Source organism: Macaca fascicularis, chromosome 13, assembly GCF_037993035.2.
Source record: "Macaca fascicularis isolate 582-1 chromosome 13, T2T-MFA8v1.1".
Classification (NCBI taxonomy): Eukaryota; Metazoa; Chordata; class Mammalia; order Primates; family Cercopithecidae; genus Macaca; species Macaca fascicularis.
The window spans coordinates 76,058,779-76,072,584 of record NC_088387.1 but is presented as its reverse complement, the minus strand read 5'-3'; the positions used below and the strand labels follow the sequence as shown (position 1 = coordinate 76,072,584).

At 45.5% G+C, this 13,806-nt stretch overlaps 1 protein-coding gene across 2 annotated transcripts in view; it reads left to right on the top strand.

Annotated features, from left to right (window-relative positions):
- The window catches only part of PRKCE (protein kinase C epsilon), a 540,751-nt gene that overhangs the window by 333,065 nt on the left and 193,880 nt on the right, over positions 1–13,806 (top strand). For both annotated transcript variants that reach the window (XM_005575968.4, XM_005575969.5), the window contains exon 6: positions 1,603–1,732. In XM_005575968.4, coding sequence (XP_005576025.1) covers positions 1,603–1,732 — 130 coding nt within the window. The remainder of the gene's footprint in view (positions 1–1,602; positions 1,733–13,806) is intronic.

Sequence of the window (13,806 nt, the reverse complement as noted above, 5' to 3'; positions counted from 1 at the left end):
GCTGAGGCCCAGCTTTGCCACATGTCAGCCACTTCCTAATCCCCGGGGTAGCAAGACATCCCCAGCCCATGGATGTCTTGGGTGATGGTCTCCTGCCGATTCTGAGATGGGCTGGGGGTGCAGCTGCTCCACTAGAGACACAGATGGAGGGTAGCACTGTGGAGGGGCAGAAATGACCCAGAAAAGTAGCCCAGCAGACCCTTGCTTCCATGAAATGTGTTATGCTTCTAGCCTCTTCCAACCCTGCGGTCTCATTGACCCCGCCATCCTGTGGCACTGGGTGGGATGGGGTGGGGGGGGCATCCTTATTTGCCACCTGAGAAATCCAAGGCTCCGAGAAGTCAGTAAACCTGCCTGAGACTCATGAGTGGGTCATGGCAGACCCAGGCCCCCGATCATACACCTAGACTTCTGTTCCTCTTCCTTCCCCTTCTGTCTTGCCACCATCTCTTTACCCCTTTTAAATCATCAGTAGGAGGCAGCATAGTAGTTAAAAAGCCTGGGGTCTGAATGCAGATTCATGGGGATGGAAGCCCGTGTTTGTTTCTTGTCAGTTTATAGGCATCTTTCTTGATCCTGCTGTGCCTTCATTTCCTCTTCTGTGAAGTTGGGGCAATCATGGACCTCTGCCCTGTAGGGTGGTGGTGAGGTTTAGCTGAGATAATGGTGCCTGGTGTGTGGTCAGCGCTGAGACCTGAGCATTCTTAGTGTTCACCACGCTGTATTAGCCATCTTCCTCCTAATTGTTGTCTGTCCTAACTGATCCATAGTTTCCACAACATTGTGCAGGGTTTACACACTGCTGCACAGAATCCTGTGTTCCACAACATTGTGCAGGGTTTCCACGCTGCTGCACAGAATCCCGTGTTCCACAACATTGTGCAGGGTTTCTACGCTGCTGCACAGAATCCCATGTTCACCATTGAGCTCCCTAGAGGCTTTTTGCCTCGGTGGGTCTTCCAGGCACACAGCAGTATTGAAGGTGCAAATTTTTTTTTTCTTTTTTTGGAGACAGAGTCTTGCTCTGTCACCCAGGTTGGAGTGCAGTGGTACGATCTTGGCTCACTGCAACCTCTGCCTCCTGGGTTCACGCAATTCTCCTGCCTCAGCCTTCCGAGTAGCTGGGATTACAGGCGGCACCACCACACCCGGCTAATTTTTGTCTTTTTAGTAGAAACGGGGTTTCACCATGTTGACCAGGCTGATCTTGAACTCCTGACCTCAGGTGGTCCGCCTACCTCAGCCTCCCAAAGTGCTGGGATTATAGGTATGATCCACTGCAGCTGGCCTGAGGTACTCATTGAGGACACTGTACTGTGATTGCTTGAAGTCCTGAAGTCCTGGAGGGGACCATGTTGGGGAGCAGGCCTGGTCTTGCACAGTGAAATGGAGCAGCCAACAATGAGTTAAGAGCATCAGGAGCCAAGGCCGGGGCAGGATGGGGCTCTTTTCACCTCAGGGCAGCTTTCAGAGCCAAGCTAGGGCCTGCCACCTACAATGACACATGCTCTCTCGGAAAGAAGTTCTGCAAGAGTTCTGATGACAAGCCCTCTGGGACACGGAGGAGCTCGGTCGTGACCCTGTGTCTTGCCATCCCTGCAGGTGGGCTCCCAGCGGTTCAGCGTCAACATGCCCCACAAGTTCGGTATCCACAACTACAAGGTCCCCACCTTCTGCGATCACTGTGGGTCCCTCCTCTGGGGCCTCTTGCGGCAGGGTTTGCAGTGTAAAGGTAAGTTGCTCCCTGCCCCGCCCTCAGCCCCTGCATGTCCCCTTCCCCGCTGCCTACCCCCATCCCTGCTTTATAAAACACCCTTGTCTGTTCTCATAGCCTAGAAAGTAAATTTCAGATTTGGCCAAGAACTGAGCACAAGCCTTCGTTAATCCTGCATTAGTAACTCTGTGCATTTGGCAGGCAGTCTCTGGGCAGAGACCATCCAGGACTGGGTGGAGGGAAACACCGAGGAAGGAGGAGGGCGAACCCCACGCCTTAAGATCACTTACAGTCTGGGGAGACAAGATGAGTCTACAAAAGCATAATAATTTAAGGAAAGATACATCAGAGCAGAAGGAAAGTAATATTTTTGGAGTTAGGCCATGAAGAAAGTGACAGCTGTGAATTGGGGCTTTTCTTGCATGGTCCATGGCTCAGTGCTTACTCTGAAAGAGCCATCGTATGTATCCTATGTATCGTATGTATCGTATGTAACCTTGTCACATACGATAGCTTGCTGATTCGTCACTGGCTTGGGACATAGGGGATTTTATCCCCATGGCCCTGGTGAGGAAACAGAGGCTCAGAGACTAAGCAACTTGCTCACATCACACAACTTATTAGCAGAAGTAGGATTTGAACCTTGACTCTTGCATCCTGGGTACCTTCCTGTTTCCTGCCGTGCCACCTGCAAACAGTGCGCTCAGATGATGATGCTAAGTGGCACAGGGAGCAGCACATAACACAGGGAGGTAGAAATGTATTCTGGTGGCCTGAGGAGTGTGTCCAGTTTTATAAGCCGGTCCAGCCTGCTGGCAGAGTTGGGCAACTGTGAACTACTAGGCAGGGATATTGCATGGATATTATTTTAAAATAGTGTTTTATTGTTTGTGTGGAATGTATTATTAATAAATTCCCATTGTAGAAAAGTTAGAAGAATAAGTAAAGTATAAGAAAATAAACCGAGGATATAACAAATTGGTCATTGAAGGGATCCCAATGAGAAACTATGAGAATTGGAAATAAGATCAGGGCTGCAGTGGGAATAAAGAGGAGAATGACTTTAAAATATCAAGGAGGAGTGATTTATTGAATGTAGTGACCAGAAGCATCTGGGAGGGCAGTGATAGCATTCACTGAGTTGGGGATACAAAAGGGAGGACAAGGTTGGAGGTAGAAATAGAGCCTGAGTTGGGGACACCTTAACTTGAGGTGCCCGTGGCAAATGGACATGAAGCTGCCCACCTGTTGGACATTCTCACTGACACTTGGGGAATAGGTCTAGATTGAACATTTAAATGTGAGTTTTGTCAGTATCTAAGCAATTAAAGCTATAAAGTCAATGTCATTCTCCAGGGTAAGCACATTGAGTATGAAGAGAAAAAAGTCAAAGATAACACCATGAGTAGGAGCTCTCTTAGTGGGACAGTGGGATGGAGCCCAAGTGCTGTAGGGTAAAGTGAAAATAGAGGGAGATGTTTTTTCAGAATGTTTTAGTCAGGAAAAAGTCAGTGGCAAAGGAGAGATGGGTGAGGCAGGAGGGAGAGGGGACTGGCGGTTGATACAGCAGGGAAGGGGAGGGGAATGGGGACGGGCCTTGGGGAGAATGATGGACACCGTCTTCCCCAGATGGAGGGCAAGCCTGGCCACCAGGCATGGGCACAGATGAATCTTGGGTGTCAGGGATAGAAATCCAGGAAGAGGTGAGTGGACAAAGTCATCATTTAAGTTTTGAATCTGTTGAGGGCATTGCAAGGAGATTCCCCTTATTTTCTGAAATAGGAAGTCTTTTTTGAAGTAGGAGGGAGAAGTGGGGGTGTGAGAGGCACAAAGAGGGTGGTGAGGGCTGGAAATAGCAATTGTGGGGACAGAACACAGTCCAGCCACTGGACATGAGGAGGTGCTGACTGTGGACACACCCAGCATCCTGTGAGCTTCCCAGCACCCCTGGAGGCGGGGGCGGAGCCATTCCACTTCCCTGTTGGAATATTGTTTCTAGCGTGTGACCCTGAACAAAACGGGGCCTGCCTGTAATCCTTTAGGTGAGATGAAGAGAGCAGAAGAGGAAGAAGGGAGGGGGCAGGAATCTCGAGTGTCTAGCAGAGGAGCGATGTGCTTTTGGAAAGATGAGTGTGGTTGCTGGGAAGCAGGGCCTGCTTTGGAGGGAACCCTGATGAGCTGATGTCTGGTTTTGTTGTAAATATATTAATTATTGATCTATCTAGGGAACCTAAATGAAGATACCATCATCATAAATATTGATATTTTAAGAAAGCAGCTCAGACACCCAGACGTCACTGTTAGGGCTGTGGGTCCCCGATGACCCTGGAAGAAGGAGGGGCAGGGACAGTGTATTCAGCTGTCATTGGGCAGGAAATGCTCTTGCCCCTGCTCAAGGGAAGAAGGGGCAGAATTAGGATGCCTGGAGCAAGGGTGTCTGTCCATGGGAGCCGAGGAACCCGGAGGGACTCAGGCCACATAAGGGCTAGAAGACGAAGGCTCAGACCTGAAGCTCCCCAGCCAAAGTGTGCAGACTTTTACTCTCCTGCGGCTCTGATGTTATTACTTGGCCTTTTTTTTTTTTTTTTTTTTACCATTGCTGCTGTTCTCCTGTGACCCTCTCCTTCTCCTTCTCCCTCCCTCTTTGTCTTTCTCTCTCTTTAATTAAGAGACTTTATTTTTTTTAAGAGCATTTTTAGGTTCACAGCAAAATTGAGCAGAAAGTACAGAGAGTCCCCGTATTATGTGCCCCCCAGCACACACAGCCTCCCACCACCAGCATCCCCAGCAGAGCAGCCACGGAACCTGCACTGCAGACATCATTGTCACTCACAGTCTGTGTTTCACCTTGGGATTCACTCATGGTGTTGGGCATTCTGTGGGTTTGGACGAATGGACAGTGCTCGGTATCTACCATGATAGTATCATACAGAGTAGTTGGATGGCCCTGGAAAATCACCTGCTTCCACTTACCTCTTTAGATCCTTCTTCCACCTTAAGTCTTCTTGGCCCTGTAGACTCCTTACCCTGTGGAGAGGGGTCATGGCCAGAAGAGGCCAGCATGGGCCCAAGGCAGGGACTGCTTGTGCCCAGGTCTAAGCCTGGTTCTGCTACTATGATTAGTAAGAAAAAGAAATCAAGACTTAGTGACTTGCAAGCATCCCTAAGCAAGTCCCTACAAAGCTGGCTCTTGCGCCCAGGCAGCCTGGCTCCGTTCCTGACTCTGGTAGGTACTCTATGCCACCCTCTCCTGCTTAGGAAGACTCAGCCAGGCTTTCTCTCTTGCTGGACCATGCTAGCAGGGCCTCCTGGGCTGGAGCCCTGGTCCCCTGGTCCTGGCTGGAAATCATCTATTTGGCCTGCTGCCCTGTGGATTCAGCATTTTTGCCATTCCCGTTCCCATTCCCAGAAATAGATTCCAGTATTTTCAGCAAACCAGGTTTCTTCAGAGCCTGAGTCTACGAGGAAGGATCCGTGATACCGTCCTAGTCACTCTTTCTCCGGTCTAAAATTGTCTGAGCCACACAGGTTCAAGCATTGTGTGTATACCCTTCCAGGCACTGTCGCTTTGTCAGCCAGGTAGAGGGAACATAATTATGTCTGCTTTTACTGACAAGGAAATGGAAGACTGGAGAGAATGGGTGCACACAGGGCATACAACCAGGACCTGTGGGTGCACTCAGCCCTTGGGGCTGTCCTTTTCCTGCCCACAACCACAGAGGGGCCAGATCTTTGAAGGATGCTCACACGATCACTGGGTAACTGAGATCCTTAACCGAGGGCAGAAAATCACTGGCACAAAGTGAGCAGGCAAAATAGTTCATTTCTTTCTTGCATTTTGTGACTCAAATGCCTGCCGTGTCTGAGTCTCTCCAGACTCATTCATGGGTCTGTCTGAGCCCTTCAACCATTATTAAACAGTCCAGAAATGAGCTTCCCAGGTTCCAGGAGCAGCATCACTAGTCTCGGGCGTTTGGAGCCTTTTCATTCTGCACTTGGTTGGAATGGTGCTGCTTTCTCCAGTCTCAGGTTCACTAGCACCGCGGGCCTCTCTGGGGCCCTTTTCCACCTGTGTTTTATTTTCCCACTGACGCATGGAGTCAGTGCCCCCTGGAGGCAGAGATGCCCAATATCCTTTGATTGCAGTTTCCTTCTCTAGAGAAGATCCAGTTCTCACCTGCCCCCGTCCCATCCCCCACACTCATGTCTCAGCACAGCTGCTCTGAAGTCATCCGGCACCAAGGGGCAACTTCACAGGAAAGCCAGACCTCCTGACGGAGCCTGCAGTCAGGCCTGCGGGGGCCTGTGGAAGTGAAAGCCCTGCTTTTCTCATCCCCATCTGGGGTGAATGCTCTGCACCTGCAGTCCTCCAGGACAGGGGACGAGGCACAGGGAGGAAGGTATACTCCACGAAGGCCTGGCCTGGAGATTCCTAAAGAATCTTCTTCCTCGCTCCTGCCTCTCTCCGACACACATCTTAATAACTGCTCTGATCTGCGGCTGTTTTCAGGGGCCAAGGGGACAGGGTGTCCCCTCCTCTCCAGTAAGTAGTAAACAGGAGTGGTGGCCTGAAGAGATCACAGGCTAGGATTTGGAGGAGCTGTCCTGGTTTGGGTACTGCCTAACTGGGGGATGGCAAGCAGGTCAGCCTAGCTTGGTACCCTTGGCTTTTAACCTCAACTGCCCTCTGCCCTGCTGAGGACAGTAATAAAAATAATAAAAATGGAGTGATGTTAGCCACATACCTTGGGGTGACTGTGCAGAGCCATAAAGATAAAAGAAAGGCCTGCCTGTCTCCCTCCTTCCTTCCTTTCCTTGTTTTAAAAAAAAAGTATTTTGGATACTTAAAAACACTAAAAACATGAAGAATAATTTTTAATTTTCAACATTTCTGAAAATGTCAGTCCTTTACTATTTTTTAACAGCTAGGCCCCTTGTCGTAACTTCAACTTTTATTTTTAGAATTATAAGGAGCACAATACATAAATACATTCTCACTGTTCTTACTGTCAAAGATCCAAGCGAGACTGAAGTTAGATATATATTAAATATATTAAAGGCTTTCTTTGTATTCTCTTTCCACTTTCATCCTCAGACTTCTAAAAATGTGCTATGGGTCCTCTCAGGCTTTTTGTGTATCTTTGCTGCCTGGATACTCACACACACTGTGTTAGAATCTATTGCTACATAACAAATGATCCCGGGACGTAGTGGTGTAAAACAACCAATGCTTATTTTCTCAGAGTTTCCTCTGGTCAGAAATCCGGATGGAGCTTAGCTGGGTGCATCTGACTCTTCATGAGGTTTCAGTCAAGCTGAGAGCTGGGGCTGTTGTCTCATCTGAAAACCCAACTGCAAGAAGCTCGCCCACATGGCCATTGACTGGAGACATCAGTTCTCTGCCATATGGCCTCTCCACATGGAGACAAGAAAGTGAGAGAAGATGCCCTAGACACAAGCCAATGGGACTTCTCGTCACTTTTGATGTTTTCCGTTCATTAGAAGAGAATCACTATGTCCAATCCTCTCCAAGAGAGGGAGTTACATAAAGGCATGAACACCAGGAGGCAGGGGCAATCAGGAGGCAGCTTAGGGGCTGCCTGGCACACCTGCACCTCCCCATCCACATCCCCTTCACCTCCTCACAAATGCAATCATCTTGTCTGTGGGGTCTACCCTGACCACTGGGTAGCTCTCAAGCTCTCATCTCTCATCTCTTACTTCCTCTGATTTTTTTTTCTAACTTAGCACTTATCTTCTAATATTCTAAATTGCTTTTTTTTTTTTTTTTTTTTTTTTTGAGACGGAGTCTCGCTCTGTTGCCCAGGCTGGAGTGCAGTGATGTGATCTCAGCTCTCAGCTCACTGCAACTTTCACCTCCCAGGTTTAAGCGATTCTCCTTCCTCAGCCTCCTGACTAGCTGGGATTATAGGTGTGAGCCACCACACCAGGCTAATTTTTGTATTTTTAGTAGAGACGGAGTTTCACCATGTTGGCCAGGCTGGTCTCAAACTCCTGACCTCAAGTGATCTGCCCACCTCAGCCTTCCAAAGTACTGGAATTACAGGCGTGAGCCACCGCACCCAGTCTAAATTACTTATATAATGTTAATTTCTTTCTCTTTTTTTTCTTCCTTCCTTCCTTCCTTCCTTCCTCTTTCTTTCTTCCTTTTTTTCTTTCTCTCTCTGTTTCTTTCTTTCCTTCTTCCTTTCTTTCTTCCTTTCTTTCTCTTTTCTTTCTTTTTCTTTCTCTTTCTTTCTTTCTTTCTTTCTCTCTCTTTCTCTCTCTTTCTTTTTTTTTGTGAGACAGAGTCTCACTTTGTCACTCAGGCTGGAGTGCAGTGGTGTGATCTCAGCTCACTGCAACCTCTGCCTCCTGGGTTCAAGCGATCTTTCTGCCTCAGCCTCCCAAGTAGCTAGCATTACAGGCACCCACCACCACGCCCAGCTAATTTTTACATTTTTAGTAGAGACAGGGTTTCATCATGTTGGCCAGGGTGGTCCTGAGCTCCCAACCTCAAGTGATCCGCCTACCTTGGCCTTCCAAAGTGCTGGGATTACAGGCATGAGCCACCGTGCCAGACCTTATCATGTTCATTTCTATCTCTCCTAATCCAAATACAAGGTCCATGAGGACAGAGATTTTTTTTTTTGTCTGTTTTGTTTTCTGTTTACCCAGCATCTAGAACATTGCCTGCACACCGACACCCAATAAATATTTGTTAATTCAACCCCCCATGCATAGTTATATAATTTGCTTTTCTACAGTATGTCTTGGAGTATTTCCAAGGCAGTGCACAGACGTCTACTTTACTCCTAATGACTGCCTAAGAGTCCACATTGTGGATGTTCCATAGATTATTTAAAATGTTGCCCTCTTGATGGATGTTTACTGGTTTCTGTGTCGTTGCTATTTTAATATACGCAGACATCCTCATACATGCCTCTTTATGCATAAGTGTGGATAATTATGAAAGAAAGGCCCCTAGAAGTTGAACAGTCACTTTAAGCCCTTGTCTTTTTGTGGTTGAATTATACAAGCAGGGAATTACATAAGGGCACTTTTACTTGTTGTCTGCTTTAAAGTCAAGCCATGTTAATGGACTGCTTTACCTTCCTTTTCATTGACATTTAATTTGTGTGGCTTGCATAGTGAGCTTGGGATTCTAGTTCCTTGTTATCTGTTGGGTCTGGTCTGAGAGGTGTCATTTATGCCACTCTACTTTCCGTAGAGTTAGAATAACTGAAAAGCGTGGTGTCCTGATTTGTGCAGGGTGTCGCAGCGAACCTGGAGATAAAACATTACTTTAGTTCTCTAGAAACTTGCACTGTACTTGGTCATTGAACATAGTAAGTTAAATAATAGGCCATAATTCAGGCAATGAGTCAGAAATAAGTGTAAGCAATTTACAGGCAAGAGAGGGCCTGGAAAGGGGGGCAGGGAGAAGGAATGCCACAGGAGTGCTTTGGTTGACTCAGAATCCTTTGCAGTAGCATCCACAATGCCTGGGGACCATGAGAATGTCTCCTGCACACGTGGCAGATTGGCTGAAGATTCAGTCTGAGCTCCGATCTGAGGAATGCTGGGTAGCAGACAAGCGGCCGACTGTGGTCCCAGGAAAGCTCTGAGTCACGGTTCTGGTGTGATCAGGACTCCGAAATCTCTTTCTGGTGATGACATTTGGCCCAGCATGACCCCAGGGGGCCATCCCTCTTACCTCCTTTCTCCTCTTCTGCCTGGGACTTTGTGGTTGTTCGCTCTCACACCCCTGCCAACTTCCATTGCACAAGCACATGATTTCCCATTTGCAAATATTTGCTCTCTGTCTCTGAGTGTGGCATGACTGGAACCTGTTATGAAATCAAACCATTGCCCTGGCTCACCCTCAAGGGCCAAATTGCCCCAACATAAAGAAATTCCTGCAGCAGACATGGACCTGGGCCCCTCCATAGGCGTGGCTTTGTCGCCGTTCCCAGAAGGTTGTCTGCTTGCTTTGGAGGAATTCCCAGGAGCCTGGCCAGCCTTTTGCTTCAATCTCAGCTGTAAAAAGGGTGGAAACATGGAAACCAAGTCTCTCCAAAGGATGGTAGGTTGTGTAATAGAAGGTGAAAGCCAGAATGCCTGAACCCCAGCATGTCCCCAGAAAGCACTGCTGCTGCTGCACCACCCAGCACATAGTAAGTCCTCAACAAATGTGTGGTGAATAGCTGGGTAGTAGTAGAAGGGTGCTTCTCTTTTCCTAAGAGCCCCTGGCAAAGCAGATCTATTTCTTCCTGGTACAACTTCATCCTAATGAAACCAGTGAAAATGAGCACTGAGAGGCATTCTGGAAAGAGAAGCCTTAAAGGGCAGCCTAGGGCTGGGAGTGGATTGGCAGCCAGGACTCACGGCCTTTGGCCTTGGTGCTCCCCAGTAGTGTTGTCAGGGGTCGGGGGTTCATTTGGCCACTTTAATGAGAATGCCTCTCAGGTTTCTTTTGGTTCCAGCAGGGACACCACTGCCCTTTGCTGGTCTGTGGCCTCGCAGTGACACCTGCAGCCTCCGGGAGCCCATCATGCTCCCGTTGTGGCTGCCCGAAGTATCCAGAGCTCCCCTTCTTCACCACCTTTGCCCTCGCAATTCCAGACTTTTCAAAGCACTTTCAAAGTCACTGTCTCACATCGTGCATGCTAACTGATGTGTGATTGAGATTGTTTTTTACATATTCAGATGACTGCATAGCTCAGGGGAAATAGCAGACTTTTAAAAAATAAAAGGCAAAGTCCTCAAACCCAAAACCAAAAAAGATAACTCCTTTGCCGACCTGCCAGCCCAAGTTGTTTTGTCAGGACAGACAGGTCTGGCATTTCAACACCAGAGGGCGCTAGTGGTCAAGTTATGTAGACAAGTTAGCTGCCCTTGTCAAGAAATTCTCAATTTGGCTCTTTTTTTCTCCTCTCTGTCACCTCACAAAGAGGCAGAAGACAGCTTTCATGGGTTTGGTGGGCAGAGCAGGTGAGGTGAATGGGCCTCAAAGGGCAGCTGATGCAATGGGGCAGGGTAGTGGGGACCGAATTCCAGGCACAGTACTGTTGCCTGGTCTCTGATCAGCCCGTGGATCAGTTATTAGTGATAACCCCATTAGTCAAGACGGTGCCATGGCCTGGCTGCGGTGGAGTTTTCTTGTTTGTTTTGCTCTGAGAAAGCCACCCTGCCACCACCTCACCCCACCCCCACCTTAAGCCCAGTGGGCATCTTGGGTTCAGTAGCTCAGTTGAACTCTCCAGGCTGGGTTGGGGGGCTCTCTCCAGACCACTGACCGGGTTATGTAGAGCGTTACAGAGGTCTGACGGCTCATCCTGCCTGGTTTCACTGCAGGAACAGTTTTGGTTTTTAAAAAACTTTTAGTAGACTTTACTAAAAAGTAAAGTAGAGTAGTTTTAGGTTCCCCACAAAATAGGTCAAAGGTATAAAGATTTTCCACATACCTTCTGCTTCCACACATGCACAGCCTCCCTCACCATCAGCATTCTGCAACAGAGAGGTATATTTGTGAATGGTCAACGAACCTTCATTGACACATCATCATCAAAGTTCATAGTTTACGTTAGGGCTCATCCTTGGTGGTGTACATTCCATTATTTTGTTATACGTTATACAAGTGTATAATGACATGAATCTACCATTATAGTATCCTACAGAATAGTTTTACTACCCTAAAAATCCTCTATGCTCTGCTTCTTCATCCCTCCCTCTCTCCTAACCCCTGGTAACCACTAATCTTTTTACCATTTTCATAGTTTTACCTTTTCCAGAATGTCCTAAAGTTGGAATGATACAGTGGGTAGCCTTTTCAGATTGGCATCTTTCACTTAGCAATATGCATTTAATGTTCTGCTATGTCTTTTCACAGTTGATAACAGTTCTTTTTAAGGCTGGATAACATTTCAGTGTCTGGATATACCACAGTTTATCCGTTCACCTACTGAAGGACATTTTGCTTGCTTTCAAGTTTTGGCAATTATGAATACAACTGCTATAAACATCCATGTGCAGGTTTTTATATGAACATAACTCTTCACCTCATTTGGTTAAATATCAGTAATATAATTGCTGGATCTTATGGTAACGATATATTTAGTTTTGTAAGAAACTGCCAAACTGTCTCCCAAAGTGGCTAGACCACTGTGCATTCCCACCAGCAAAGAATAAAAAGTTCCTGTTGCTTCATATCCCAAATAGCATTGGGTGTTATCAGTGTTTTGTATTTTGGCTATTTTAATAGGTGTGTAGTGGTATCTTATTGTTTTAATTTGTAATTTCCTAAGACATGTGATGTGGAGCATCTTCTCATATGCTTATTTACCATCTGAATATCTTCTTTGGCGAGGTGCATGCTCAAGTCTTTTTGCCCATTGGGTTATTCATTTTGTTATTGTTGAGTTTAAGAGTTTGTTGCCTATATTGGATATTATAGGCATATATTATCATATATGTCTTTTGTAAATATTTTCTCCCAGTCTGTTACTTTTCTTATTCTATTGGCAGTGTTTGGTTTGGTTTTGTTTGTTTGTTTTGGTTTGGGGAGGTGGGGGACAGAGCAAAAGTTTTTTGTTTTAATGAAGTTCAGCTTATCAGTTATTTCTTTCATAGATCATGTCCATTCATCATGGTGTTGCATCAAGAAAGTTATCTCTGTAGCCAAGGTTACCTATATTTTCTTCTATATTATCTTCAAGGACTTTCATAGTTTTACCTTTTGCATTTAGGTCTACAGTCAATTTTGGATTCATTTTTGTGAAGATTGTAAGGTTTGTGTCTAGATTCACTGTTTTGCATGTCTAGTTTTTCTAGCACCATTTGTTGAAAACTATCTTTGCTCCATTTTATTGCCTTTGCCCTTTTGTCAAAGATCAGTTGGCTGTGTTTGCGCGGGTCTGCTCTGGGCTCTCTGTTCTGTTGCTTTGATCTATTTGTCTGTTCCATTGATGTTTTGCCAATCCCACATTGTCTTGATTACTTCAGCTTTCTAGTAAGTCTTGAAATTGGGTAGTGTCAGTCTTCTGACTTTGTTCTTTTTCTTCAATATTGTGTTAGTCTTTTGCCTCGGTCTTTTGCTTCTCCATGTAAACTTTAGAATGAGTTTGTCGATATCCATAAATAACTTGCTGGGATTTTGATTAAGGTTGCTTTGAATATATAGATCTAGTTTGGAAAGACATCTTGACAAATACTGAGTCTTTCTATCCATGAATATGGTATATCTTTATATGTATTTAGTTCTTCATTTCTTTCACAAGGGTTTTGTAGTTCTACTCATATAGATCTTGTACATATTTTGTTAGATTTATATGTAAATATTTCATTTGGGGGAATGATAACATAGATGGTTTTTTTAATTTTTAAATTCCATTTGTTCATTGCTGGTGTATAGGAAAACAATTGACTTTTGTATATTAACTTTGTATTCTTCAATCTGGCTATAATCATTATTGGTTCCAGGAGTTTTTTGTTGATTCTTTTGGATTTTCTACATAGACAGTCATATCATTGACAAACAAAGATAGTTTTATAGTTTTATTTCTTCCTTTCCAATCAGTATACTTTTTATTTCTTTTTCTTGTCTTACTGCATTAGTTAGAACTTCCAGTATAGGGTTGAAAAGGAGTGGTGAGAGGGAACATCCTTTTTGTGTTCCTGATCTTAGTATGATATTGGCTATAGGGGTTTTGTTGATGTTCATTAAGTTGAGGAAATCTCCTTCTATTCCTTGGTTGCTGAGATATTTTATCATAAATAAATTTGGATTTTGTCAAATGCTTTGTCTACATCTATTGTTAGAACTATTTGATTTTTTTCTTTCTTTAGTCTATTGACATAATTGATTACATTAGTTGATTTTTCAGATGTTGAACCAGCCTTGCTTGCCTGGGATAAATCCTACTTGGTCATGATGTATAATTCTCTTTATAAATTGTTGGATTCAATTTGCTGATTGTTGTTGAAGATTTTGCATTCATATTCATAAAAGCTATTGGTCTGTAGTTTTTAAAATAATATCTTTGCTTTGATATTATGGTAATGGTGGCCTCATAAAATGAGTTAGGATATAC